Source organism: Doryrhamphus excisus, chromosome 22 (genome assembly GCF_030265055.1).
Source record: "Doryrhamphus excisus isolate RoL2022-K1 chromosome 22, RoL_Dexc_1.0, whole genome shotgun sequence".
Taxonomy (NCBI): domain Eukaryota; kingdom Metazoa; phylum Chordata; class Actinopteri; order Syngnathiformes; family Syngnathidae; genus Doryrhamphus; species Doryrhamphus excisus.
In genome coordinates, this window is record NC_080487.1 from 5597766 (window position 1) to 5625000 (window position 27235).

At 43.4% G+C, this 27235-nt stretch overlaps 3 protein-coding genes across 11 annotated transcripts in view; 2 read left to right on the forward strand and 1 right to left on the reverse strand.

Moving 5' to 3' along the window:
• Positions 1 to 231: 231 nt before the first annotated feature.
• On the forward strand, positions 232 to 8880 carry LOC131109419 (zinc finger protein 271-like). The gene is made up of 7 exons (XM_058061381.1): positions 232 to 409; positions 2441 to 2643; positions 3783 to 3884; positions 4874 to 4969; positions 5259 to 5369; positions 5861 to 5984; positions 6671 to 8880. Exons 1-7 carry the CDS (start codon positions 376 to 378, stop codon positions 8668 to 8670), a joined length of 2670 nt encoding a protein of 889 aa, XP_057917364.1. The 5' UTR covers positions 232 to 375; the 3' UTR covers positions 8671 to 8880.
• A 1183-nt stretch (positions 8881 to 10063) lies between these two features.
• wdr45b (WD repeat domain 45B) overlaps positions 10064 to 27235 on the forward strand; it is a 26502-nt gene continuing 9330 nt past the window's right edge. For 2 of the 4 annotated variants that reach the window (XR_009120746.1, XR_009120745.1), the window contains exons 1-10: positions 10064 to 10564; positions 11906 to 11980; positions 12411 to 12512; positions 12605 to 12692; positions 14250 to 14344; positions 14888 to 15078; positions 15161 to 15246; positions 16149 to 16250; positions 16878 to 16999; positions 17834 to 19869. Coding sequence is in view for 2 of the 4 variants with exons in the window: in XM_058061389.1 (XP_057917372.1) it covers positions 10498 to 10564; positions 11906 to 11980; positions 12411 to 12512; positions 12605 to 12692; positions 14250 to 14344; positions 14888 to 15078; positions 15161 to 15246; positions 16149 to 16250; positions 16878 to 16999; positions 17834 to 17940 (1035 nt within the window). In the remaining 2 variants the exon portion in view is untranslated. Of the gene's footprint in view, positions 10565 to 10609; positions 11529 to 11905; positions 11981 to 12410; positions 12513 to 12604; positions 12693 to 14249; positions 14345 to 14887; positions 15079 to 15160; positions 15247 to 16148; positions 16251 to 16877; positions 17000 to 17833; positions 20424 to 27235 lie in introns of those variants that run through there. The other 2 variants (XM_058061389.1, XM_058061390.1) reach the window with 2 other exon arrangements.
• myocd (myocardin) overlaps positions 22907 to 27235 on the reverse strand; it is a 118139-nt gene continuing 113810 nt past the window's right edge. For 5 of the 6 annotated variants that reach the window (XM_058061384.1, XM_058061382.1, XM_058061383.1 and 2 more), the window contains 4 exons: positions 26506 to 27000; positions 25006 to 25149; positions 24740 to 24797; positions 22907 to 24122 (listed from right to left, as the gene is read on the reverse strand). In XM_058061384.1, the coding sequence (XP_057917367.1) occupies positions 23617 to 24122; positions 24740 to 24797; positions 25006 to 25149; positions 26506 to 27000 (1203 nt within the window). In that variant the 3' untranslated portion in view covers positions 22907 to 23616. The remainder of the gene's footprint in view (positions 24123 to 24739; positions 24798 to 25005; positions 25150 to 26505; positions 27001 to 27235) is intronic. The other variant, XM_058061385.1, reaches the window with a different exon arrangement.

The following is a 27235-nucleotide window of genomic DNA, read 5'->3' on the forward strand; positions in this document are numbered from 1 at the left end:
TGTTGAGCTTCTCTATTGACACTGCTGTCAAAAAAGGTCATATTTCAATTCCAATCTGTCATTCCTGTGTCCAATAACTTACTCTTTCAGTTTGTGAAAAATATATCATATCAAAACAATATTTTAAAATCTCAAAATGAACTTAATTTCTCAGTTTGTGAAAAATATCGAACAATAATCTATAAATAAAAAATAGGGTGTGACACGGAACCATTAAACTCCAGTGGTTGTCCGACGGATTGTTATTCCGGGCGGAACACACTGGAAAGCGTTCTTGGACGTACAAAGATTAGTTCCTACGGTCCCACTTTCAAGTGCAGGCCTGGCTAAACACATGAGACAATCTTCTCAGAGCGGTGTTATGTGAATAAATGTATGAGGATGGATGAAGGTGTCTCAGAGCTACCCGGTGAGTGCTGCTAAACAGACAAGGATAGCTTATGTTTAGCATACTTTTAGCTAGTTTCGCTAGGCCGCACCGCAGTCCGCGCGCGGGAATAGCATTGCTAAGACACATCGCCGAATAGTTAAATTCCCGAATAAACACAATTTATCGCAATGTGAAGCCTTTTGACCATATTTATTTTGTAATATTTTGATTGTTTTAGTCCTGGTTAGCGTCAAAGTGCAGCCTCGCCGGTATTATGTATACTCCGCTGCCTTAGCTAGCGTCAGCAGCTAAGATTAGCAACTGGTAGAGAGTGTTACATACTTAATGTGTGCATTTATTTGCGTCACAGCGCAGTTTCAACAGACTTGTTTCACCTCTTGGTCGTGTAATGATACCGCAGCCTGTCTTTAGATGCCATATGTACACTGCCTTCATTTTTTTTAATGTTTAAAATACATGCCACGGCCTACAGACAACGCATCCAAAGTGCGGCCCGCGTTCCGTTTTCTTCTCGCAGCTCGTAATTGTGGTCCCTTGTCACATTCTAAATACATTATTAATTAAATGTGTTATTAAATATGACACGATTTTGCTTTTTTTGCACCTATAACACTGACCAGAGCTATCTCTAATTTATTCATAAAGCTTGACCAACATTGGATTGGTTTTACCACATCTTTAATGTTAAAAATGCATCAAGTGTGCCCCGCATCCTTTCCTCCTTCATCTTCTTTTTCGCTAATTGTCCAAAAATATTAGCAACAATTTTGCAGTGGTTTGTCTTTGCTTACTTGTTTAGAATATTAGCATGTTGGGTCACACACACAATACGAAATCATGTGATACTTGCATGAGATGTTGCAAAATCTTGTAGGCCAGAGATGCCATTTTACAGACAGCAACAGTGTTGGTTTGTGGTAGCTTTCTGCTGCTAGCGAGAGAATAAACAAACTGGGCAAGGCTGGGCCGCATCAGGTTTTCAAAAAAAAACAAAGGCATTTATTAAAACCAGAAAAATATACAAACTTTTTCAGTGCTTTGGTTCCGATTTTCTACAATAAAAGCTCTGATAAAACATTCCACTGTTCTCAAATATCTTAATTTTTATTTTTCTGCACAAAATAAGATGAAAAATAAATAAACAAATCACGAATAAAGAAAATCAATCAGTAATAAATATAATAATAATAATAATAATAATAAAACGGCAAATAATCTAAACTTAAGAAACCACATATAGTTGCTGGGTAGACAAATTTTCAAATTAAAATTAACAAAGCATTATTAGAGCCCTATAGACATGACAAAACACAACTATAGTCACATTTATACTCTTTTTATTTACAACATTGCGTAACTGCAGGGTCTTGAGACACATGCTAACTCGCAAACTAGAGAGCTAGCGACCTAAACGGTAGCCTTCAAGTTATTTCCTTTAAACTTAAATAGCCAAAAACTTACCACTTCCACACGGATAGGGAGGATAACTATTAACAGTTATTTAACCTTTAACATGAACATTAATCAAACGTAATAATTTTTTCTGGGTACATGATACCATACAGCATCCATATCAACCTTGCGCGTGCCGCACTAACATTAAACTTTCATATCAAGGCGGGGGCCTCAAACTAGTGTCCTGCGGGCCACATTTTGCCCACGGGCCGCCTGTTTGAGATCCCTGGTTTAAAGTAAATAAATGAATACTATGCATTGAACGTAGCCTAGCATGTGGTAAACATGGCGCACGTATCCTCGTCGCTGCACTTGCGCTACATTTTGTTCATCAAGGTATATTTATTGGTGTTAGTTGTTAGAATATTGTGATTTCGTCTGTCGTATTTTTTTGTGGTTGTGTTGATTTTGTGATATTTTGTTGATTTATTTTGTTATTTTTGTGGATTTTTCTCCCCCCCAAAAAATGTCATTCTTGGTTATTGAACTATGAAGTGTTGAACAACCTCATGTCATTAGGGTTTCTGCTGCATGGCTTCAAGAGTGCTATGTGAAAATGCTAGACAATCTGATCTCACTTTTTGTCACTTTTAGGTCCCTCTCTCCCCCTCCCCACCCTGCGCCTCCTGGTTCCACCTATTCGCCTCGTCTCGGCAGCCATCTGGCAGACCATAGAACACAAGATTGTATCGGATTATGGACTGCTGGAGGAGTTTGTGTTCATGGTTACTGAAATAGTTCCACAACTTCTGTCAAGCAGGCAACGTGCTGAGCTTATTTTGGGTCTCAGAGCTCGGGTAAGTCAGTTTGACCAAACAATGGGGCAGTATTGATCCCCTCCACATCTTTCGGCCCATATTACTAACGCATGGGAAAATAATTGTTTTAATTATAATAATAATTATTGTTTTGTTACTAATACAATTAACAGAATATAATAACAATGGCCATATCTCTTGTAGAAATCTGTCCTGCTTAGCGGGCAGTATAAACTGGGTGTGCAGGTTTATGATTGACAGAAGGACAGGTGACTAGCAATGTTTATACTGTACTTTATTTACATCTCCACTCATTGCCCTGGTGTGTCTTTCAATACAGGCATCTTGAATTGAAGAGTGATAAAAAAGCTGAAGGAAATAGTCTGATGCCATGCTTGTTTACAGTAAAGGAGCGCTTGATTTGTACACCACCACCTACAGCACAACACATGAGGGCTAATCTGGCCTCATTGGAGGGTCTTTGTACTTATCAGAGCTGCATTTGATGCGTTATTGGCTTTTATCAGTGTGGCGTCCTGGCTCCTCATATGGTGCTAGTTGCTAGTTGGTCTTGCTAGTTGGTCTTGTCACTGGACCTTTGAAGAAGAAAACAGGGTTCAAAATTGAGTTATTAAATGGCTACATTTGGGTCCGCCACTTCCTGTCCACACGTCCGTAAAACATTTTAGGTCTGTTTTCGCCGATGATATTGACTATATAACAGGATAAAAGGAGTGTAAAGGTGATATCTGCAACCAATAACTGTGATAAATGTGGGATTACTGTATCAACAGTGTATTGTAAGAATATCATGATGAGGGGTGATCACACTACAGTTGGCTATGGTGTGCTGTATGCGTTTGTCTTGATGTGTAATATATATTGTAATACAGCAAAAACAGCAACATTAGTACACCTGGTCTGCTTGAATTAAATGACACATGAAATTTGTGAAATGTTACTGGGGAGGAGCAATTGCAGTATGTCACGTGCATGTGTGTGTAACCCCACCCCAAAAAGCTGTCAGGCGAGGGGAAGCACTGATGGTATCAGGTTGTACATCCAATTGTGGTCAGTGTATGTAAAAAGGATAAGCCATGAAAGAGTGATTATGCAGTATGGCACCCGCCTTGCCTTACATAACCTTCCATTCACTTTTCCATGGGGTGTCATTGCAGCTCATCTTGGAGCTGTGCCGCTCGGAGGAGACCGCCGACCTCCAGATCATTCAACCACACCTTGATAGGATGCAAAACCTCCAAACACTCTGGAAAGTGGAGGTGAGTGTTGACACTTTGTTGTTGTTGTTATTTTACTGTGTGTTGACTTGAATGTGCGGGGCACAACGTGTTTTGGAACTGTGATTAGTTACCGTCTTTGTGGCGTTATAGTAAAACATTCATGTTCGGTAGCTGGTGTTGGCCATCTTAGCGTGCCGTATGTTGCTCTGTAACAAGTCTTTGCTGTACTAATTTCAGATGCAAAGGCTAGATCAGGGGTCTCAAATTCAATTTACTTTGGGGGCCACTGGAGCTAGGGTCTGGGCGAGACTGAGCCGCATCAGGTTTTCCAAAAAAAAACAAAAAACACACATTTATTAAAAACAGAAAAATTAATAAACTTTGCTTTGGTTTTGATTTTCTACAAGAAAAGCTCTGATAAAACATTCCACTGTTCTCAAATATCTTACTTTTTATTTTTCTACACAAAATAAGATGAAAAATAAATAAACAAATCAAGAATAAATAAAATCAATCAATCAGTAATAAATAAATAAATATTATAATAATAAGACGGCAAATAATAAAAACTTAAGAAACCACATACAGTTGGTGGGTAGACAAATTATTTTTTTCCGATTCAAATTAAAGCATTATTAGAGCCCTGTAGACATGACAAAACACGACTATAGTCACATTTATACTCTTTTTATTTACAACATATTGCGCAACTGCAGGGTCTTGAGACACATGCTAACTCGCAAACTAGAGCGCTAGCGACCTAAATGGTAGCCTTCAAGTTATTTCCTTTAAACTTAAATAGCCAAAAACTTACCACTTCCACACGGATAGGGAGGATAACTACTAACAGTTATTTAACCTTTAACATGAACATTAATCAAACGTAATAATTTTTTCGTGTTTGAGACCCCTGGGCTAGATAGTTCATGTGAAGACGTTATTCTCTTTACCATGACATATAGGGAGGGGTGAAGCCATCATGGATGTCTTTAATAACCATTGTCACCTTCAATCCCTTTCTTTTGCAGACTTGTAGTGCTGCACCTGACATTTCTGACTCTCACTTTATGGGACTGGTGCGAAATTTGCTGCGCGATTCCGAAGAAAGGAAGAACTTCTTTCAAGTATGTTTGAGTCGCTCACCCTAATGTCACAGAAATGTAGTTTGGCTCGAGGTCATTATCTTGGGATGTGATTATGATGCACTGCTAACTGAATGTGGTTGGCGCATAGTACTTGGGATGGGATCCCAAGTAGACCAGGGTTCTAGCAATGTCCGCCATCAAAGTGGGTTCATGATTTCATAATATTTGACATATGTTGAGTGCAGTCATGCTATAAAGGCGGTATATTTGTTTGTGTACTATAGATGACATTTCCTGTGTAATGTAATAATGTAATCTGCGTGCACAGGATGTTTTCCCTGAGGACTTTGGTCCCACTTACGACAAAGCAATCCAGACATTGATGTGGCTGTTCCTCTCCAGACTTGAGAAGCTTCTTCCAAGTCAGTCTCTCCATCAGGTAGGTCATCTGCACTGCAGTTGGACAGTCATGTGACAAGATGGGAGGACGGGCCATGCACTGGTAAATAACATTGGTGTCATGCTATGGAATGTAATACAGATATTCTATAATATAGATAACACTTCTATAGCCTTGTTCAATGGACCATTAGTTGCCAAGCCCCCCCCCCCCCCACACATTCCCTTGTTTGACGGCTTCCAGGTTTGTCTGCCAATCTTGTTCAGATGTTCCAGACATGCTTGCCAGTCCTCTAAAGTGGTCTACCTCACCTACCAAAGTTACCGTGGTGGGTCTGGTAGAGCTGTGTGAGAAAATTTCATGTCAGTCCAGCTTATGCAGTCAAACTTGCAGTATGGTTGCATGTTTTGCCGCATGTTCACCTTGTTGTGCAGCTTTCTCAAATAAAACAACGTAAACATGACTACTTAGTACATACAGGAGCCTGTTTCCTCTGCAATAGTAACCATGAGCTGCCTTGTCTTTGCCAGATTGCATCTTTGCTCAGTGATTCCTCTTCCGTCCTGAAAGACTGCTTGGAGTCATTCACTGCATCCCAGGGACTGAGAACTGTGTTGGATACTCACAAAGACCTCAGCCAGTTGGAGGATGTTGGTGAGAGCATTCATCCATTGTTAGAACATCACATTGGTAAAAAAAAACAAGGCGTGTATGAAATTGCACTTTTTTTATATATGTTAAGTAGGATTGGGGCGATATGGACCTTAACATGTGTCACAATAACTTTGGGAAGTATCATGGTGTGTGAAAGTGGTACTTTTTTGGCTTCTTACTTTGTCGTCCTCATGCAGTGTTAAGGTAATGTAATGTCTCAATACTGTATTTCATGTCATTACTCCTGCCTTGTGAGCAGAATACTACACACAAGTTGTATTTTAATAACGAAACAGCCATTTATTGATTCATTTCTCAAAAACCACGCAATGGAGTTAATGAAAGTGCAATGTTGTCAGGGGATGACTGTATATACCAGATGCATGTCCGACTGGCTTCCCAGTAATAAAGTGAAAATAGTGAGAATGGATGATGCTAACATTCAAGTCATGGCCTACCAACGCTTATCATGTCTACTATATTATGTAATATGAGTGTAAAGGTGACGATGGGGTGTTATTGCATGTGTAGAGGGCTCTAATAATGGTATAAAAAAACTAATCAAATATTTCATTTATTAATATTGAAGCCAGCTATGGTATGGAAGAGTGTTTATGTGATAAACAAGGCATGACTGTATATCCATAGTGGCAATGAAGCTTAATTTTACCCTGTTGTTGTTGCAGATTCTTGCGAGGTCGATAGCGGCATCCTGTCCGCACTGTGTCTTCCTCCAGCTAAAAGAGTCGTGATCGTCAATGACCAGACGGGAACGGATTCAGAGAGTCGCCTTGTTTATGCGGTTGGTACAGAAATGGAGGTTGAGTCTGACAACAAAATGGTCTTCCCCGAAGAGAATGTGCAAACGTCGTGGTTGGGAATGGGTAGTGAGGGGAAAACGGACATTGGTACCGATGGCGATGACTGCGAAATGGAAGACCACCATGACCACCTATCTGAAACCCTGATCATTGGGGAGGACGGCAAAGTGACTGTGCTGGACAGCATAGGAAAGGCGCCAAACAGACGCGGGAGGAAAAAGAAGCGTTTTGTCGATGAGGACTTTCAAATGCCGGCTGGTGCGATGGATCCAGATATCGATTTGCTGAAGCGGCCGATGCGGAAGAACCGCGGCCTGAAGATGAAGCGCCTTTTGTCACAGTGGAGGAAATCTGGAAGGACAGCTGCCACTGACAGTGGGGATAGCAGCCCTACAAGGTTTTCAGAGTCCCTGGACTCTGCTAAGAGCGATGACGTGGATGAGAGAACTTGCAAAGTATGTGGCAAGGTGGTGAGTCATTCCAAATTCATGGAGCGCCACATGGCCCAGCACTCGGAAGAGCTCCCGTACTCTTGCACACGGTGCCAGAGAAGTTACAAGAGCTTGCGGTACTTGCAGCAACACAAATGTCAAAGTGGGATACATCAGACAGATGCCCAGAAAGACAAAGATGTGACGGGCGAAGAAGAAGAAGAGGAGGAGGAGGACAAGTCAAGCATACTTTTATGTGATCCAGCCAATCAAGCAGTGCCTGCAGACAACCCTGACTACTCATTCCCTGAGGAGAAGATCTCTGTCAAAGAACTGGGAGAAAAAAGTCCAGAGGACAGTAAAAGTATCCTGGACGGTCCCTACTACTGTCCTCACTGCAGTGTGGAGTTCAAGTGCAAGCAGACGTTCAGGTTTCACCTAAGAAACATCTGCTACAACGAGCAGCAGGTGGACCCCGATCAAACCGACGACATTCGGCACTGCTTCCGTTGCAACGAGTGCGACAAGGCTTTCAAGTACAAATCCACGTTGGACTCCCACAAACAAACGCACAACCCGCTCTACTGCGAGGTGTGCATGAAACTGGTGCGCGACTCTGAGGCCTTGGCCATGCACAAGGAATCGCACACGCCCTTCCAGTGCAACCAGTGCGAGGAGAACTTCCCCGTGTTCAAGTCGCTGCACAAGCACTACATCGACGTCCACAATCCCACCGAGCCCTTCACGTGCACCCACTGCCAGATGACGTTTGCCAGTTTGAAGCGTTTCATCCGACACGAGTGGAAACACACCGGCTACCAACCGTTTCAGTGCCCGCACTGCACAAAAAGATTCCGATCCTATTCCGATCTTCTGGAGCACCAGAAAAAGCACACAAAGGAGTATCCCTTCCTCTGCTGGGAGTGCGGCAAGAAATTCCGTCACGGCGTCACTCTGACGAGGCACGTGGAACGCGTGCACCACTCTGGCGAACCGCTGAGCGACAAAGCCCTGCCCACGTTTGCGTGTTCACAGTGCGAGAAGAGCTTCACCTCCAGGAGATGCCTTCTGAAACACGATAACTTCCATCACAAAGGCATGCGCTTCCCATGTGAGCATTGCGGAAAGGGTTTCTTTGGTAAAGACGCCCTGGTCAGGCACACTTTGATTCACACGGGCGAAAGGCCTTTCAAGTGCGATGACTGCGACAAGTCTTTCCGATCCGCCGCAGAGCTCAAGATCCATCGCAGGTACCACACGGGAGAAAGGCCCTTTAAGTGTGGCATCTGTGAAAAGGGTTTCGTCCAGTCGTGCTTTCTCACGCTGCACATGCGGACCCACACCGGAGAGAGACCGTATGTTTGTGCTGTCTGTAACAAAGCTTTTTCTAGTTTACACGGCCTTAAAAGACACCGCAGGCTTGTGCATCCATAGTTCCACATAGTTCTTCCTTGGGGTGGGCATGAAAGACTTTGATGGGTTTAACAAAAATCTTGCTTATGAAAAGGAGTGACAGTTGGGGAAAATTAAAAGGCTTCTAATAATCTAAGTGTATTTTTACAGACATTTGCTGTAGTTCTACATAAGAGTAGTATGTACACACCATAAAACAATGGCTTTGGGAATAAATGTTTTCTTCAACAAGTCCAACTTCATTTTGATTGTCTAGTTACTTGGAAATGTGTTGTTCATTTGTGGCCCATCACACATCAGCCATCTTGGATTGCAAGGTTGCACATTCTGGATGTAGAGAAAAGCGAGCCTGAAGCCACTCTTGGCTTCTTCTTCTTCCTCTTTGGGCTTTTCCCTCCAGCAAATCAATCTCCTCCATCCAACCCTGTCTTCTGCATCTGTCTCTCACACCAACTCCTTCATTACATCCATGAACCCCCTCTTTGGTCTTCCTCCACAGCTCCTAGCTGGCATCTCAATATATTCACTATATCTCCTCTGGACATGTCCCAACTATCTCTGACTTTATCTCCAAGGCTTCTAACATGTAATGGCCCGCTCATGTAATCGTTCCTGATCCTATCCATCCTGGTCACTCCCAATGAGAACCTCAGCATCATCATTTCTGCTACCTCCAGTTCTGCTTCCTGTCTTTTCCTCAGTTGCACTGTCTCTAGACCAAACAACACGGCTGGTCTCACCACAGTTTTGGATACCTTTCCTTTCATTTTAGCTGAAACTCTTTGTCTTCCTCCACCCATTCCATCTCTGTTGTTCTGAACTGTTGACCCCAGGTACTGAAGCCACTCTTGGCAATCACCACAATTCACAAGCAAAAGTAACACTGGCAGTTTTCGTAAAGCGAGAACCCCAGAATGAACGAGTGCCATTTACTGATGCAACATTCTGCAACCATTCAACCCAAACTGTTCCACCCTTTTCCAATCTTACGACCTATCACAGAGGACACATGTTGGACCTGAGCACCAGCAGCTAGCAGCTCTCCAGTAGTAGCGGGTGATATTGTAACCTATGGTATCATGCATGTAAACTATAAGGTGTTTGAGACATTATGACAGGTGCCCTTTTGTTTAGCTAGCTAACCGGATGCTAACATAGAGGGACGTTTTGTTATTAAAAACAAACTTTAAAAACGTTTGACTCCTGCAGTATGTTAACACAAGACGCCATATTGTACGCTAACCGCAGAATGTACGCAAACATAGGTAAAATTCCCCCGTAAACCGCTAACTCAAGGGGAGCCAAGATGACTTCTCCCCGACTTTTGGCGCCCCCTAGAGGCCACGGCGCACTTAGAAGGCGCGGCTGCCTCTACCTATTGGCGATAGCAATATTGATACTATTATTTTTTTACACGAAAAATGTCAATATCGATTGATTTTGTAATTTTTGCCTTCTACTTCATCAGGATTGTAATCACAAAACACCAGGACAAAGAAATCAATTAGTTGTTTTTTTCACACACTAAATGCTTGTTTGTTGGACTTTTTGATGACCCCACGCAACGCCATCATTCACATGTAGCTCATTTCCATTCAAGCGACTTTTTTAGGTGTTTTTGTCAATCATGTATTGTCACAAATAACACGTGTAATGTGAAAGTGCAAAGGCAACCTCTCATTGATTTGACACGCAGGCCAACAGGAACCAGTCGGTTGTATCGTTTCTTCCACACAGCGGACTGGGGAAATGATGACGTTAGCCAGCCAGCTAGCTTGCTGATCAAGCAGCAGTTGTTGAATAATTCCCTAACAACTTCATTGGGATTGGTTCGCTTTTGGAGAAACAATGAATTCTCTGTTGTCCAATCCACAAGGAAACGGGCTCCTTTACGCTGGATTTAACCAGGACCATGGTGAGAAGTGACGCTTGCTTGTTATTCCTCTTCCCCCACATAGTACCACGGACGCTAGGCTAACCTTGTTGACGCGACGCCTTCTCGGAGCCTAACATGTTATGTAAATGCTAGTAAATTGACTCCCATAAGTCAGGAACACCCGAAAGCCGCCACGACTACCAATGGAACCGTTAGCTTGCAACGCCAACCGTCTTCTTACTGTTAGCCAGCCAGGGCTAACTTATTCTTGCTAGCTCTTGAAGTTGCGATTGTAGAGTGAGTGGCCATACACTCGAGTTTAATCTTAGTTAGTTTAATGTTAGTCGAGGCACTTAAATAAGCTTTTGGCATGCACAATTTTAGTACTGTCATGGTAATGGATGCAAACGACAATATATTCACGCCGTGGAACAGCTACTGCTACCTCTAGCGAGCTAACGAGCTGTTAGCATTGCCAAGTTTGACAGTTCCGAAGTCGTGCCCTACACTGTATGTTTTTTTCTCCATTATTGTAGCATTGCGTATAGGTAGCGTGTTCTTAACCAATTAAGTGTCTACGTCCACATTAGCCATTAATACCTGAAGTGGGCTATAGGGTCATCCTTATTTTTTTTAAGGAATGCTCTTTCCACTTGTCTACAGTGATTACGGTAATGCTAGGCGGACCTCTAAGTATGAATGATACTCAATTCGTCCGTTTATACACACACACACACATTTATGATTCATTACTCTACTTCGTTACAGATTGGTGGTTTATCGCTATTTTCGTATTTTTAAATCAAATACTTACGTAGCTAGAGCCTAAAATCTGGTTTACGGTTTTAGAGCCCTCTAGACATGAACTAGCACACCAAAGGTACCTCATATAGTAGATATATTCATATAGTTGATATAATCCGATAAAATAAGCCTTTAAAACACAAACATGTCTTCTGATCGTGTGGACAGGAAGTGACGTCAGAGTTAAGTTTTCGCTTGAGTAAGTGTTGTAAGATGATGTATGTCGATAATTGTGTTAGCCTGCAATAAAAGCCTGTTAGTCAAGTCTGGTGCGTGTGTTACTAGTGACACCTAGTGGCCTGTGGAGACTACACTTCAGAAACATTTTTTAATAACTGTTTGACTTTTACTTCATTTATTCATTCTTATACTTGAAAATGCATAACTTAGTCCAATAATACATAAACATGTGCTTAAGTATATATTTTAAACCAATAGATCGTAGTCACCCACTAAACAGCGATCATTTATTAGAACATTTTTGCAAAAACGTGATAGAGTAAGTGCACAATGTTGGAATGGAATGCCAAGTGGCGACTGTACTCGGAATTGTCATGAAAGCGTGTCTCTCTGCAGGGTGCTTTGCCTGTGGGATGGAGAATGGATTTCGGGTTTACAACACGGATCCTCTTAAAGAGAAGGAGAAACAAGGTGCAGTATATTCCCGCTTATTCACAATTGTGACCGAAAATCTGCAATGCTTTTTGTATGTGGTCCCTGGAAGGGTGGTTCCAACCAAGGTGATGCATCCAGGAAGGTTTTCGGTAAGGAGGTTTGTTTGAATGACTCAGGATGCACGTGGAGCGTATTGGCACACACCATCAGTGGGGAGAAAGAGGAACTGTCCCCTCCAGTCATTTGTGAAATCTATTGCTCAGCACAACCTTGTCCAGGGTTACTTGTGAAAGTATGTTGTGCTGTGGGCGTGGGGCGGCTTTCCATGCTGATGGTTGAGTGGGAGGTGTGGAATCCTGCGTCAGTCCTCTGAGCCAGAGACGTGATTATGAGGCTAACATGATCTTAATCTAACCAACATTCTTTTCACTCGGATGGAAAAGATCACACTTCTGTCTACTTTCAGAGTTCTTGGAGGGCGGGGTCGGCCATGTGGAGATGCTCTTCAGGTGTAACTACCTCGCTCTCGTGGGGGGGGGGAAGAAACCCAAGTACCCAACCAATAAAGGTATGGTTTTAACAGAACCTTCCAGTGTGACAGGTTCTTGCTTAGTGCTTGCTAGTTTAGAATCTTAATGTTCTCTTTTGACATCCGTGTAGTGATGATCTGGGATGACCTGAAGAAGAAGACGGTCATTGAGATTGAGTTCTCCACAGAGGTCAAAGCGGTGAAGCTCCGACGTGACAGGTGACCCCACCCATCTCCAATTGAGATTACTTGTCATATTCTTACAATACTAAGAAATACTAAGTACTAGAGTGCTTAGTCTATTTAGAAACTAAATGAGGAGGTATCATATACATAACAGTGACAAAACAGATATAATCATCATTGGTCCCCAAAACATCCCAAAATCCACCCATGACTTTTGTCTCCAACTGGACAGCGCCACCCCCCTCATCCCCAACTTTGGCATCCTCCTAGACCCTCCTAGACCCTTTCATTTGAACTTCATGTCAAACAATTAACCCGGACTGTATTCTTCCATCTTAAGAACATAGCCCAACTCCGTCCATCACTTACATTCTCTGCCGCTGAATCCCCGATCCATGCATTGATCACGTCCAGAATGGACTACTGCAACAGTATTCTCTACGGTACACCATCCATAACCCTCAATAAACTACAATATATTCAGAACTTCGCTGCCCGCCTCAAAAACCTCTACTGGATTCCCAAGTCCTTCTCATCACCTACAAAGCTCTCCGCAATTTGACCCCCCTATACCTCATAGACCTGCTCCCTCCAAACAACCCCCCGCATCCCCTTCCTCCTCAGTCTCCAAGCTCCCAACCTGGGGAGACAGAGCCTTCTCCATTGCTGCCCCCACCCTCTGGAATTATTTGCCCCATTCACTCCGTGCTTGCCCTGACCTTCCAACCTTCAAAAAGCAACTCAAATGCCACCTTTTTATACCTGACTTCTGTGCCCCGCCTTTAGCCTTGTTTTTAGCTCCGAATGAATGAATGTTGTATTTTAATTTTCTACTCTGTTTTTAACTCAACTTTATTTTACACTGTAAAGTGTCTTTGAGTACTTTGAAAAGCGCTATACAAATACAATGTTATATTTATTATTATTACCTTGTACTTGTATTAAAGTAACCTTAAAACTTCGTAGATCCAATCTCGTGCATCATGCTGTCTCGTGTACTGTCTCATGACACCCCCATGTAAGTCCAGAGCTCAGGAAAAACCAACCACCTCCAAACTCCCCTTAAAAGAGAAATCATGGTGCTATCCAGCCTATTCCACTTCAGTACGTGTTTGTGATCATAAAATGTGTGGTGTCTCACTCAAGTGCACCATGGTTGTTACCATGTAACAATTCTCACACATTGTTAAAGATGCAAAGCGAAACATACCGGGATGTGCGTGTTCTATGTTCTATGTTGTATGTTCTGAGTGGCAGGGAAGGCACACTTAGCAGCAGGAGCTTCATTCCTCATCCTTCGCCTCACACGTGTCCCATTGGCATAGCCCCCCTTTATATTCTCTTACCAAGTTTGTATTCTTACTCACTTCTATTTGCATTATGCAAATTAGACAATGACAACGACACCAAGCCCCACCCACCACAACTGTTATGTGCAGCGTTTAATTGAGAATCTAGTGATGGGTTGGCTCGTTTTCTGACATAATGTTTGTTTTTCCTTTTCAGAATGCATCACTCGATGCCTTTAGATGCGTCATGTTCGCTTGACAACAGCACATGTCATTGTTGTACCTTTTTTTGTTTGGACAGAATCGTGGTGGTCCTGGACTCTATGATCAAAGTGTTCACCTTTACCCACAACCCCCACCAGCTACACGTGTTTGAGACCTGCTACAATCCCAAAGGTCAGTCGTTGGTAGGGTGATGGCCCGTGGTTTGTTGCCAAAATAAAGCTAAAATAGGGACACACACTCGAGAAGACGAGGAAGGCACCAGGATGCCCACACCAAGATGCTAAACCACATACAGCCCTCATCTAAATCTTAAGGCCTGTGGAAAAATAGTATATTATAGAATATAATATTGCTTGTAACATTGGACTGCTGTTTATTATTAGATGCATATGCATTGTGCACCTGAATGAGGACCTTTAAGAATTAGAATAAAGTCAAATAGGTTGTTTTTCACCTGATCAAAAGTTATACACGCAATAAAAGCCCAAATCTGCCGAAAATAGTCATTTTCTGTCAGGCATTGACATGGTCATGCCCTCCTTATTCTTGAGATGGTGACAGTAGAAGCCATTTTTACTGACATGAAACACGTTTGCGTCTATTTCCTCGTATTCTTCTTATTTCCAAATACGGGAATATTGTGTCCACGTCAAGGTAGTAAATGAGTGCAAGCACGAAACGCTCACACGTACCCAAATCCCTGTCTTTCCACAGGACTGTGTGTGCTGTGTCCCAACAGCAACAATTCTCTTCTGGCCTTTCCCGGGACCCACTCAGGCCATGTTCAAATCGTAGACCTGGCAAACACAGAGAAGCCCCCGGTTGATATCCCAGCCCACGAGGGCTCCCTGTGCTGCATCGCCCTCAACCTCCAGGGGACCAGAATAGCTACCGCGTCGGAGAAGGTAGGCCCAAAGCTGTAAGCCGTCCTTCTTTTCCGTTGTTGTCGTCTGCACAGTGACCTAACGTGTGTGTTGTCGTCCGCAGGGGACCCTTATCAGAATTTTTGACACATCAGCGGGCCAGCTCATACAGGAACTGAGACGAGGCTCTCAGACAGCAAACATTTACTGGTGAGCTTAAGTACAAGTGCAGATCCTATCTCCATAATGTGGTGTCAGTTGTTCCATGAGCTTTACAATGGAGTCCACATGCGATGCTTTGAGGCGTATCCACTTTATGGTTCACTTTTGTATCCAAAACATCCAAATTGTTTCAATGTCACGCCAAACTGTGATGGCCGTGTTACCAAATGGTCAGTTCAGTAAGGGACTAGAGTAATACATTCACTCTATTGCCATTTTGGAATAATGACATCACAACTATCACTGTTTCATGGTTGACTATGACGTATTATCAGTCAAAAGAAAATACATTACCCCCATATTTAGCATTTCCAAGCATAAAAATGTCTAAACTAAAATACACAGTACCACCATTCAACTGGGAGAATGTAATATTTTACATTGGCCACTAGGTGTCAGTAATTGTTCAGTCAGACAAGTGCTAGACTTGAACAACAGGCTTATCCTGCTGGTTTCAGTAATAATAATAATCACAATTAACAATAAAAATAACAACAACAAATAATAATCATAATTAAAAAAAATAATAATAAATACTCACAACATCACTTCCTGTCCACTACCAAATTGTGCTCCCACGGCAAGCTAAACCATCTTGAATGGTTTATTTTCTCTATTTCAACAACTAGCAGTAGTTCTGAAGGAAAGGAGATTTCTCAGTGGATTTATTCATCAGTGGAATAGCCAGATTCTGCATTCAGACGAGTCATCAGTATCCCTTCTGCTTTGGGTGGAATTGAAGCTAACTCTAACTCTGGATTGCATCTTTTATATGAAGGAACAAAAAAAACCCCATCAAGTTCAGTTCCAATTCCAAGTCTGCACCCGAGTCTTCTCGAACTAGCGTGTATTTATTCTCTTATTTCTCTTCTCAATCTTTCTTTTCAAAGCATCAATTTCAACCAAGACGCATCCCTCATTTGCGTGTCCAGTGACCATGGCACAGTGCACATCTTTGCAGCCGAAGACGCAAAGAGGAACAAGCAGTCCAGGTTTGTTTATCTGAATCATCTTAACTTGGCGTACGGAAGCATTCTTTCCTTTGCTACATCAGCCCGGTGACTCCTTGTTCATCAGTGGGAGAATCAGTTTCACATGATAATGATGATGATGGTGCAGACGTGTTAAAGCAGCCATTCCGAACCTTTTTAACGAAGCCCTTCCCCACAAACATCCAGTTAGTATCAAGAATCAAGAGACATTCATTATTAAATGCTAATTAATGCTATTCATGTTAATATTCGCGTATTACTCAATATAACAAACTGGCTCACAATGTCATCTCATCACACAGAAACGTAACACTGAACGGTTATACCTCTGAAGAGTTAAATATGAAAAAACAACATTTTTAAAGTATTCCCATTATGCATGTTCTTTGATTGGAGGAGCACAGAGAGCATAGAAAATGACACTGCAGTGCTGCTGCTGTCCACCAGAGGGAGCCAGAGCCCAGAGGATGCGGGCTTCATTGCAGCGCCGCAATGATTATTTCTAACTCGGACACCATGCCATGTTCATTTGCTGTATTTCCATGGAAAACAAACAAATTCCAAGTGATCCCAAACTTTTGAGCGCTAGTGTATGTCCATATAACATCCCTTAATCTCTCGCTGCAGTTTGGCATCAGCCAGCTTTCTTCCAAAATACTTCAGCTCCAAGTGGAGCTTCTCCAGGTTCCAGCTGCCCTCAGGCTCCCCCTGCTTGTGTGCCTTCGGGACGGAGCCCAACGCCGTCATAGGTGAGAACACATTAGGTTGGCTTGGCTGGGGGGGGGGGGTCACTGTCACAAGATCGGATGACAAACAGCTAACAATGTCATATACTGCAAAGACTAGTATAAAGAGTATAATAGTGTGACAGTACTGCAGAGACTAGAATAGAGAGTATAATAGTGTGACAGTACTGCAGAGACTAGGATAAAGAGTATAACAGTACTGCAGAGACTAGAATAAAGAGTATAACAGTGCTGCAGAGACTAGAATAAAGAGTATAACAGTGCTGCAGAGACTAGAATAAAGAGTATAACAGTACTACAGAGACTAGAATAAAGAGTATAACAGTACTGCAAATACTAGGATAAAGAGTATAATAGTGTGACAGTACCACAGAGACTAGAATAGAGTATAATAGTGTGACAGTACTGCAGAGACTAGTATAAAGAGTATAATAGTGTGACAGTACTGCAGAGACTAGAATAAAGAGTATAACAGTACTGCAAAGACTAGAATAAAGAGTATAATAGTGTGACAGTACCGCAGAGACTAGAATAAAGAGTATAACAGTACTGCAAAGACTAGAATAAAGAGTATAATAGTGTGACAGTACTGCAGAGACTACGATAAAGAGTATAATAGTGCGACAGTACTGCAGAGACTACGATAAAGAGTATAATAGTGTGACAGTACTGCAGAGAGTAGAATAAAGAGTATAATAGTGTGACAGTACCGCAGAGACTAGAATAAAGAGTATAATACTGTGATAGTACTGCAGACAGTGAGTATTTTGTCAATGCTAACGTTGGGGTGCATGCATGTACACAGTAAAGAAGCTTTCTTGCTCTGGTTCTTTGCAGCCATCTGTGCTGATGGCAGCTACTACAAGTTCCTGTTCAACCAGAAGGGGGAGTGTTCCAGGGACGTCTATGCCCAATTCCTGGAGATGACCGATGACAAAATATGACACCACAGCACAGCCTCTTTTCTTTCTTCTTCTTTTTTTCCACCACCACCGCCCCTTTTTTCATGATCTGGAAGGGACGGATTTACTTCCCTTCCCGCCGACAAGACTCTGCCCGAAAGAGCATGGCAAAAAATTAACAGGGAAGAAACTTTGTATCCGGGTAGTCTCTCTGGACTTTCAGAGTGATGTGGATGCCAACTCTCGAGGCAAACACCACAGAGGAGGAACAAACGGCAAGGACCTGGTCCACATGTCTTCCCAGGACTTGAACTTGGCAATGGATGGATATTTTTGAAAACTCCTAAATGGAGAGATTGTTGTCGACTAACACCACCTAAGCTAATCCTAGCGAGTGCCTCTGACTGGAGACAGAACCTGCAAACACATTCTGTATGTGTGTGTGTGTGTGTGTGTGTGTCCTCGCAGCGGGATCACACGGAACAACCAAGTACCCACATAGCTGTAAAGCAGGGGTGTCCAAAGTGCAGCCTGGGGGCCATTTGCAGCCCGTGGCTGTGTTTTTATTGGCCCACGGCACATTCTATAATAATAATACCATTTAACAAGAAATACAACCCAAAACTGCAAAATCAGTCATTTTAACAGTCAAAAGTTGCAATCTACTGAGAAATAGACATACTTTTTCAAGTATAATGGAACATTGTCATTTTTACTTCATATTCTAGAAATTAAAAAAAAAACTCATACCATTATGAAAAACAAACAATAACAAATTAAGTTGTGATTTAAGGAAAGGGATTGGATTTTTTTGGAATTAGTTTGGGGAAAATGTTTTAATATGGGAATGAAATATTCATAATAGGAAAAACACTATTTAACAAGTCAATTTAGTTGGTAATGATAATAATAATAGACACACACTGACCTAATGTTAGGACACCCCCGCTGTGGCCTATATTCATCATTCAGTCTCTGAACACCACACTGACCTAATGTTAGGACACCCCGGCTGTAGGCTATATTCATCATTCACTCTCTGAACACCACACTGACCTAATGTCAGGAAACCCCCGCTGAAGGCTATATTCATCATTCACCCTCTGAACACAACAATGACCTAATGTTAGGACACCCCCGCTGTAGGCTATATTCATCATTCACTCTCTGAACACCACACTGACCTAATGTTAGGACACCCCCGCTTGTAGGCTATATTCATCATTCACTCTCTGAACACCACACTGACCTAATGTTAGGACACCCCCGCTGTAGGCTATATTCATCATTCACTCTATGAACACCACACTCACCTAATGTTAGGACACCCCGGCTGTAGGCTATATTCATCATTCACTATCTGAACACCACACTGACCTAATGTTAGGACACCCCGGCTGTAGGCTATATTCATCATTCACTCTCTGAACACCACACTGACCTAATGTCAGGAAACCCCCGCTGAAGGCTATATTCATCATTCACTCTCTGAACACCACACTGACCTAATGTTAGGACACCCCGGCTGTAGGCTATATTCATCATTCACTCTCTGAACGCCACACTGACCTAATGTTAGGACACCCCCGCTGTAGGCTATATTCATCATTCACCCTCTGAACACCACACTGACCTAATGTTAGGACACCCCCGCTGTAGGCTATATTCATCATTCACCCTCTGAACACCACACTGACCTAATGTTAGGACACCCCCGCTGTAGGCTATATTCATCATTCACCGTCTGAACACCACACTGACCTAATGTTCCAATCATGTTTTTGTTTTGTTTTTGATAAAATTGAGCGCTATACAAGCTTTGCTTTTACCAAGGTATCCTGTCTTACTAAAGGTGTAATGATGCTTTTGTTCTTTCTTTTGCTGGTTTTGTCAGCTTAGTATGAAGAGGAAACATGAATGCTAAGAAATGCAGCGCCAGAAGAAACTGATGTCAACGTCTAACCCAGCCAGGTCAGTGATGGATGGCTTATAGCTGGGTCATGTTCATGTATATGTAACAGGAAAGGGAGTGCATTTTGCACAGGGAGTGTCTAAAGTCCAGCGGAGATACCCCCCCCTTCACCCTAGTCCCGCGCCACCGCCACTTAGTAGGGAGGCATTGCGTGGTCCACATCACCAAGATAATACTGACCATGCTTATGGGGGACATGCGCCACGTATATTTTTCCCTGATGGTCACATGACTGTATTGCATAATATCATCAGTGACGGCATAGAGCATATCTGCTGATGCCAGTAAGGGGCGTGGCTTTTTGCACATATGCTTCACACCTGACTAAAATAATAGAAATGTACTTTTTCTTTTTCTTCTATGGTCTAGCCGTTTCACAGCAAAACAAAACATTTCGTTTGTGTTCATCAGATTGTATATTTGTACTCTCGGCCGCCTTTGGGTTACTGAACAAGGAAAGGGACGCAAGGCAAGTGTTAAAAATCCTCACATGTTTAGTTGGATTGTAAAAGCAAATCGGCGAATGAACCTGTGAATAAAACATTGGTAAAGAGCCACGCAGGTTTGTGTGTTCTCAGGGTTGGACTGTTCGGGTTGACTCCCAGCATTCACAGCAAATTTAACGTACGGTATAAAGTCCTGGCCCCACCCACTAAGGTTTTGATGCTTTTCACACAGTTGGCTGCTTTCAGTGTTTTCATCTTCGTCTTGGGAAAAAGGCACTAAAAGTTGAGAGAAGTTGCTCTGTGAGGTGGCTTTGGTACAGGTCTTTATCCACGACTGTGCTCCCACTGCATGGTTGGCGCCCCCACCCCGCTACTTGATCACTTTTCAGATGCAGTAAAGCTGGACCTTCTTGGGCGGCCTGAAAACCTCTTCACAACAACTGAACCTCTATCCTCCTCCTTCTTTCTCTTTGGGCTTGTCTATGTTCATTGGTCGCCACAGCAAACCAATCTCCATCCAACCCTGTCTTCTGCATCTGTCTCTCTCACACCAACTACCCCCATGTCCTCCTCTTTGGTCTTCCTCTACGCCACCTACCTGGCAGCAGACATGTCCCAACCATCTCAGTCTGGCCTCTTTGACTTCTCCAAGACCTTATCTCCAAGGCCTCTAACATGTAATGTCCCTCTCATGTACTTCTTCCTGATCCTATCCATCCCGGTCACTCCCAATGAGAACCTCAGCATCCTCATCCCTGCTACGTCCAGTTCTGCTTCCTGTCTTTTCCTCTGTGGCACTGTCTCTAGACCAAACAACAACTGAACCTCTCTCCTTGCAGTTCTTAAAGGGGACCTATGACCTTTTGTATTTAGTTGTGGACTTCTATAGAGCGGCTTCACACCGTAAGCCGCACACTAAGCCTTCTAGATCTTCCACAGTCTGTACCTATTCCAGCTGGATTTCCTTGGACTCCTCAAAATGCCCTGTTTCCTAACCCTAACCCTAAGCCACTCATGGCCCCGCCTCTAGGCACGCCCACTGCGCTGTGATTGGTCACAAACTGCTTATTCCCGGGCACGCCCATATGAGGAAGTCGGGCTCACTGTGACATCACAAGGGATATGTAATGTGCAAAGGTGATTATTTGAAACTTTGGCATTGTTTTAGCAGGAGAATGCAACATTGTAACTTCACGTAGAGGTCCACTTTAAGGACCGGATGAGTGGGTGCTTTAGGTGCCGTCGTCCTAGCAAGATCCTTTGTGTGCTAAGCAAAGATGGCTGCGTGTATTTCCTTGTTACCACAACCAGTCCAGAGCATCAAATGGCTTCGCCCCACAAGGAATCCTACAAATGACGGATAAGAAACATGGCCGATGGGACCGGTGAGCCCAGGACAAAGTGGTGCAAGCGTGTGGCGGCAACCAGGCGAGTAGCACAAAGACACGTGGCGTCCATATTCTCCATCATTCTTCCATTTATTATTGACAAGTGCTAGTACTGGACATTTTATGAAGGCCCCAGCTTTCATTCCAAAGTGGTTATTTCACTTTGCATGACGTCTGTGCTCATTTTGCAGCACCGGACTTTCCTTTTCAGTCCATAAGAAGCCTGGACCGCTAACTATAGAAAGGAATGTCGCTATAAATACATCAAACAGTACAAACAGGAATAAATACATGGACTCGGCCTGGAGATATAACAGCTGGCTTTGTTTTTTTTTTAGGACAAAAGTATTTAGAAAAATAGAGATGACATAAATATATACAGTTGGGGAAATATGCATGGATGGAATAGTGGACATGATGTAGATGATCTGATTTTGGTCATAAGTAGGTCTTTACAATTTCAGCCAATGGAAAGCTTCAAAGGCATTATTCGGAATAATGCCACTCGGTTAAATATTCTAAAGAACAGAAAGCGGTGATAAAAAAAAGCTCCCTCAAAAGAACGCCAGACATTTCTACAGGCACATTCTAGAAGGCCAAAGCGTGGTGTGACATACTGCATGGGTTAAGGCCAAAGGTGCACAGTGACGTTCCTTCATATTCTATCGACATTACCGCTTTACCCCACTAGTATTACCGCTTTATCACCCTAGTATTACCGCTTTATCCCCCTAGTATTACCGCTTTATCCCCCTAGTATTACCACTTTATTCCTCCAGTATTACCGCTAGTATTACCGCTTTATCCCCCTAGTAGTACCGCTTTATCGCCCTAGTATTACCGCTTTATCCCCCTAGTATTACCACTTTATCCCCCTAGTATTACCGCTTTATCCCCCTAGTATTACCGCTTTATCCCCCTAGTAGTACCGCTTTATGCCCCTAGTATTACCGCTTTATCCCCCTAGTATTACCGCTTTATTCCTCCAGTATTACCGCTAGTATTACCGCCTTATCCCCCTAGTATTACCGCTTTATCCCCCTAGTATTACCGCTTCATCACCCTAGTATTACCGCTTTATTCCCCTAGTATTACCGCTTATTCCCCTAGTAGTACTACTTTATCCTCCTAGTATTACCGCTTCATTCCCCCTAGTATTACCGCTTTATTCCCCCTAGCATTACCGCTTTATTCCCCTTAGTATTACCGCTAGTATTACCACTTTATCCCCCTAGTATTACCACTTTATCCCCCTAGTATTACAGCTTTATCCCCCTAGTATTACCACTTTATCCCCCTAGTAGTACCGCTTTATTCCCCTAGTAGTACCGCTTTAGCGCCCGAGTATTACTGCTTTATTCCTCCAGTATTACCGCTAGTATTACCACTTTATCCCCCTAGTATTACCGCTTTGTTCCCCTAGTATTACCACTTTATCACCCTAGCATTACCGCTTTATCCCCCTAGTAGTACCGCTTTATTCTGGTAAAAGTACCACATTTTTAAAGTGGTAGGTTTTGTTGTGGAAGCTGATGTTTGTTTTCCGGAGTGGCCCAAATACTCTGGTAGGTTAGTGTGGTTAGTTCATCATATCCATTGTCAGTCATTGTCAATCCAATGAGGCCTTCCAGAAGGCCAAAGCAGTTTGTGATGTTTGTCCATGGATGAAAGAAGTGATTAATGAAGATTTCGGGCTATTTGACCTTCTTCGGAGACGTTGTTGTTATTTGGGCATCCCATCCCAGGACAATGCTTTTACTTCAAATAGCTGAATGACCTTCCATTGACTCGGGTCCCCCAGGACTTCTACACGGATCCTGGGGTCCAGCTGGGGTCCAGCAGAGCGGGTTGCGTGGGATAGAAAAGCTTGGTGTATTCGCTTTGGTTTGCTAGCAAGCCAACGTGTCAGCGTTCACCAGTGCTCCAGGTGAAGGTCCATTGCAGAGTTCAAGTTCATGTCGCTGACATCCAGGAACTCCGTGTTGAAGATGCTGGGCATGCTTGGCGTTGGAACATTGAACGCCGTGGTGGAGGTCGGCGGCGTGAGGTCCAGCCACTCCATGGTCTCCCACGGCGTCTCACTGAACGCCATGCTAACCATCCCCTGCACTTCAGGGACGGCGGACACCTTGTTGAGCGGCGAGAGGGACGTGTCCACCAGGTCTCTGTTGGTCCCGACTTTGTCCTGCTGGGGATGGTGAGGGTGGCGTTGGTGGTCGTGGGGGCCGCTGTACACTTCGCTGTCTCTGTTCCCTTCATCATCTCGCTGTCCGTCCTCGGTGGCCATCTTGAGAGAGGCTCCTTCCGCTCCCCGGCTTACTGGACCCAGCAGAGTCTCCAGGTGGTCGTAATGAAGCTGGGGGGGTGCCTGGTGCTCATAGTGACGGTGGAACCTCGGAACAAGGAGGCTGGGGTACCCTGGGAAGAAGACTTTGGTTATAGAAGATCGCTTCAATCGCATGGCGTTAAGAAAAAGATGGATGCTGTGATATTCACGTGCATCTGTAAAACAATAGACACTGCTAGCTTGATTGACGCTAGCTTAGTCGTGCAACTCTAACATGCAGGAGACAGGATCTCTGCAGGGACACAAGAAACTTAAGCATAGCAAGTTTTATTTACTCCAAACTCCATTTTATTTACTCCAAACGTAAGACTATCAAAGTGAGTGGGGACCACTTCCACATGGAGTGGGAGAAGTTTTTTTTTCACTCTGCATCCCCGGCTGACATCATTCAGTGCAAGATACGGTAACACTAGTGACCAGTGTGGAATATACTACAGTACATACAGTATGTAGGACTAATAATACACCATCATAATACTTGTCTGCTGATACTTACAGTATGTCTAATACTGGGTCCACCAATAGCACTTTATTGGTGTTCGTACCAAGTACTGCAGACTTAGGAACAGAGCGAAGTATAGCATGGAGCTAAAAGGTCCGCCATGATAGGGTGCCAGAAGGGCGGGCGACTAAGTTTAGACTCAAATGGATGAATGTTATTTACAAGTATGGGTTTATTATATCTCACCTCCACTCTCTATGAGAACATCCAGAAGTTCATCCATCTGCTGACTTCTCGTCAGCTGCTGTAAGAAAGACACATTGGCTGTAAATCATATAAATACATACACAAGAAAAGAATATCTTGCTGTTCTTTAAGTAAGCTCTGGGGAAGGTACCAGCGGTCGTTAGCATCACAGGCAGGAGAAGAACCCTCACATATGGTCTCATTGGAGTCTTATCTGACCTATTCTTATCAGATCTATGAGCTCATCATCCCCTCATATTGTTTACCTTGGGTTGAATATTCAGGTTGCCAGGTTTGACGAGGCCGTTCTGAGTGAGGCCGTAATCAGCCGTGTTGTAATAAAGTCCCTGAAGGCCTCTCTGTTCAGAGGGATAGGAGCAGTTGACCCCCTGCGTACCCTTATGAGGGACCTGCAAGGAGAGACAACGTATCTTCAGTCATGTGGAATGAAGCCGCTTGTTTACGTGACAGGAAAAGGTCAAAGTGTAATATAGGCGTACCCATTATATATTGATATGGGATATTGCTAACCAACATGGCTACATCGTGCTTTGAATATCACTCCCTCACTAAGTCAATGTCGTTATCATTCCTTAGCATCGACGTACTGATTGGTTTAGAAACCCGAATGCCCGCCTACAGGCGTATTGATATGACTGTTACCTTGTTACCTTTATCTCCAAGGCCTCTAACATGTAAACCTCTGATGTTACTACTTCCTGATCCTATCCATCCTGGTCACTCCCAATGAAAATCTTAGCATCCTAATCTCTGCTTCTTCCAGTTCTGCTTCCTGTCTCTAGACCAGTGGTCTCAAACATGCGGCACTAGTTTGAGGCCCCCGCCTTGATATGAAAGTTTAATGTTAGTGCGGCCCGCGCAAGTTTGATATGGATGCTGTATGGTATCATGTACCCAGAAAAAATGATTACGTTTGATTAATGTTCATGTTAAAGGTTAAATAACTGTGAATAGTTATCCTCCCTATCCGTGTGGAAGTGGTAAGTTTTTGACTATTTAAGTTTAAAGGAAATAACTTGAAGGCTACCGTTTAGGTCGCTAGCTCTCTAGTTTGCGAGTTAGCATGTGTCTCAAGACCCTGCAGTTGCGCAATATGTTGTAAATAGAAAGAGTATAAATGTGACTATAGTCGTGTTTTGTCATGTCTACAGGGCTCTAATAATGCTTTGTTCATTTTAATCTGAAAAAAATAATTTGTCTACCCACCAACTATATGTGGTTTCTTAAGTTTTTATTATTTGCCGTTTTATTATTATTATTATATTTATTTATTTATTTATTACTGATTGATTTATTTTCTTTATTCTTGATTCTTCCTTTTCACAATCTCTGTTGTTCTGAACTGTTGACCCCAAGTACTTAAAATTCTCCACCTTCTGTATCTCTTCTCCCTGGAACCTCACTCTTCCACTTGGGTTCCTCTCATGTACTCCGTTTTGCTGCAGATAATCTTCATTCCTCTCCTTTCCAGAGCAAACCTCCACTCTTCTAGCATCTCCTCCACCTGTTCCTTACTCTCAATACAAATCCCAATGTCATCTGCAAGCATCATAGTCCATGCAGATTCTTGTCTAAGCTCATCTATCAGCGAGTCCATCAACATAGCAAACAAGAATGGGCTTAGAGTTGATCCCTGATGCAGTTCCACCTCCACCTTGAGCTCTTCTGTCACACCTCCAGCACATCTTAATTACATCAAAGCAAATACTGCATATGATTATTAGTTATTATGGTTGCTACCTTACCTGCATGCTGCATCCTCTGGGGCTGCAGAGGGAGTCTGGATGACCGCAGCCGTCCCTCCCCAGGAAAGGAGACGGCATGTAGGCGTTGCTAGGAGACGAAGGCTGAGGGCTTCCGGAAGTCTTTCCAATAGGGGAGTCTTGGGGCGAGCCCTGCGGACTAAGGAATGCCGTCATGGTGGACGGGCTGCCAGAGGATGGGGCGGAGTCCATACATTGTGGCCCACAGTGGTTCCCCATGCTGGGGAGCATGGTGTTACAGTGCGCCATGTCCTCCATGCAGTTCCCTGGAGAGGTCTTGATGTGCTTGGGAGAGGAAAGCGGGCAGCTGGATGAGAGCGACATGGGCTCTTGCTTTACTTTGACCTCGAAGGAGGGCTGGCCCATCATGGTCTGATGGAGCACCGAGGGATGGTGAGATGGAGATGGAGTCACGGTGCCTGGGGTGGCGCCGTAGCAGCGCTTTCTCTTGTGGAGCTGCATCTTTAGCTCTTCGACCTGACAAGCGTGATCACAAGAACAGACATATCACTCAACACTCGTGTTCACTGACATCCAGGGGATCCAGGGATCTGCCTGCACCCCAAGCCTTCCTGGAACTGTGCCCGTTTTCCCTCAGGGCTGTGGACTTTCCTACTTTCCTAGTGTACATAGTATATATGGGTGTATATATAGATGTGTGGATGGATATATTTATATACTTGTGTACATGTACTTCTGTATATATATGTAT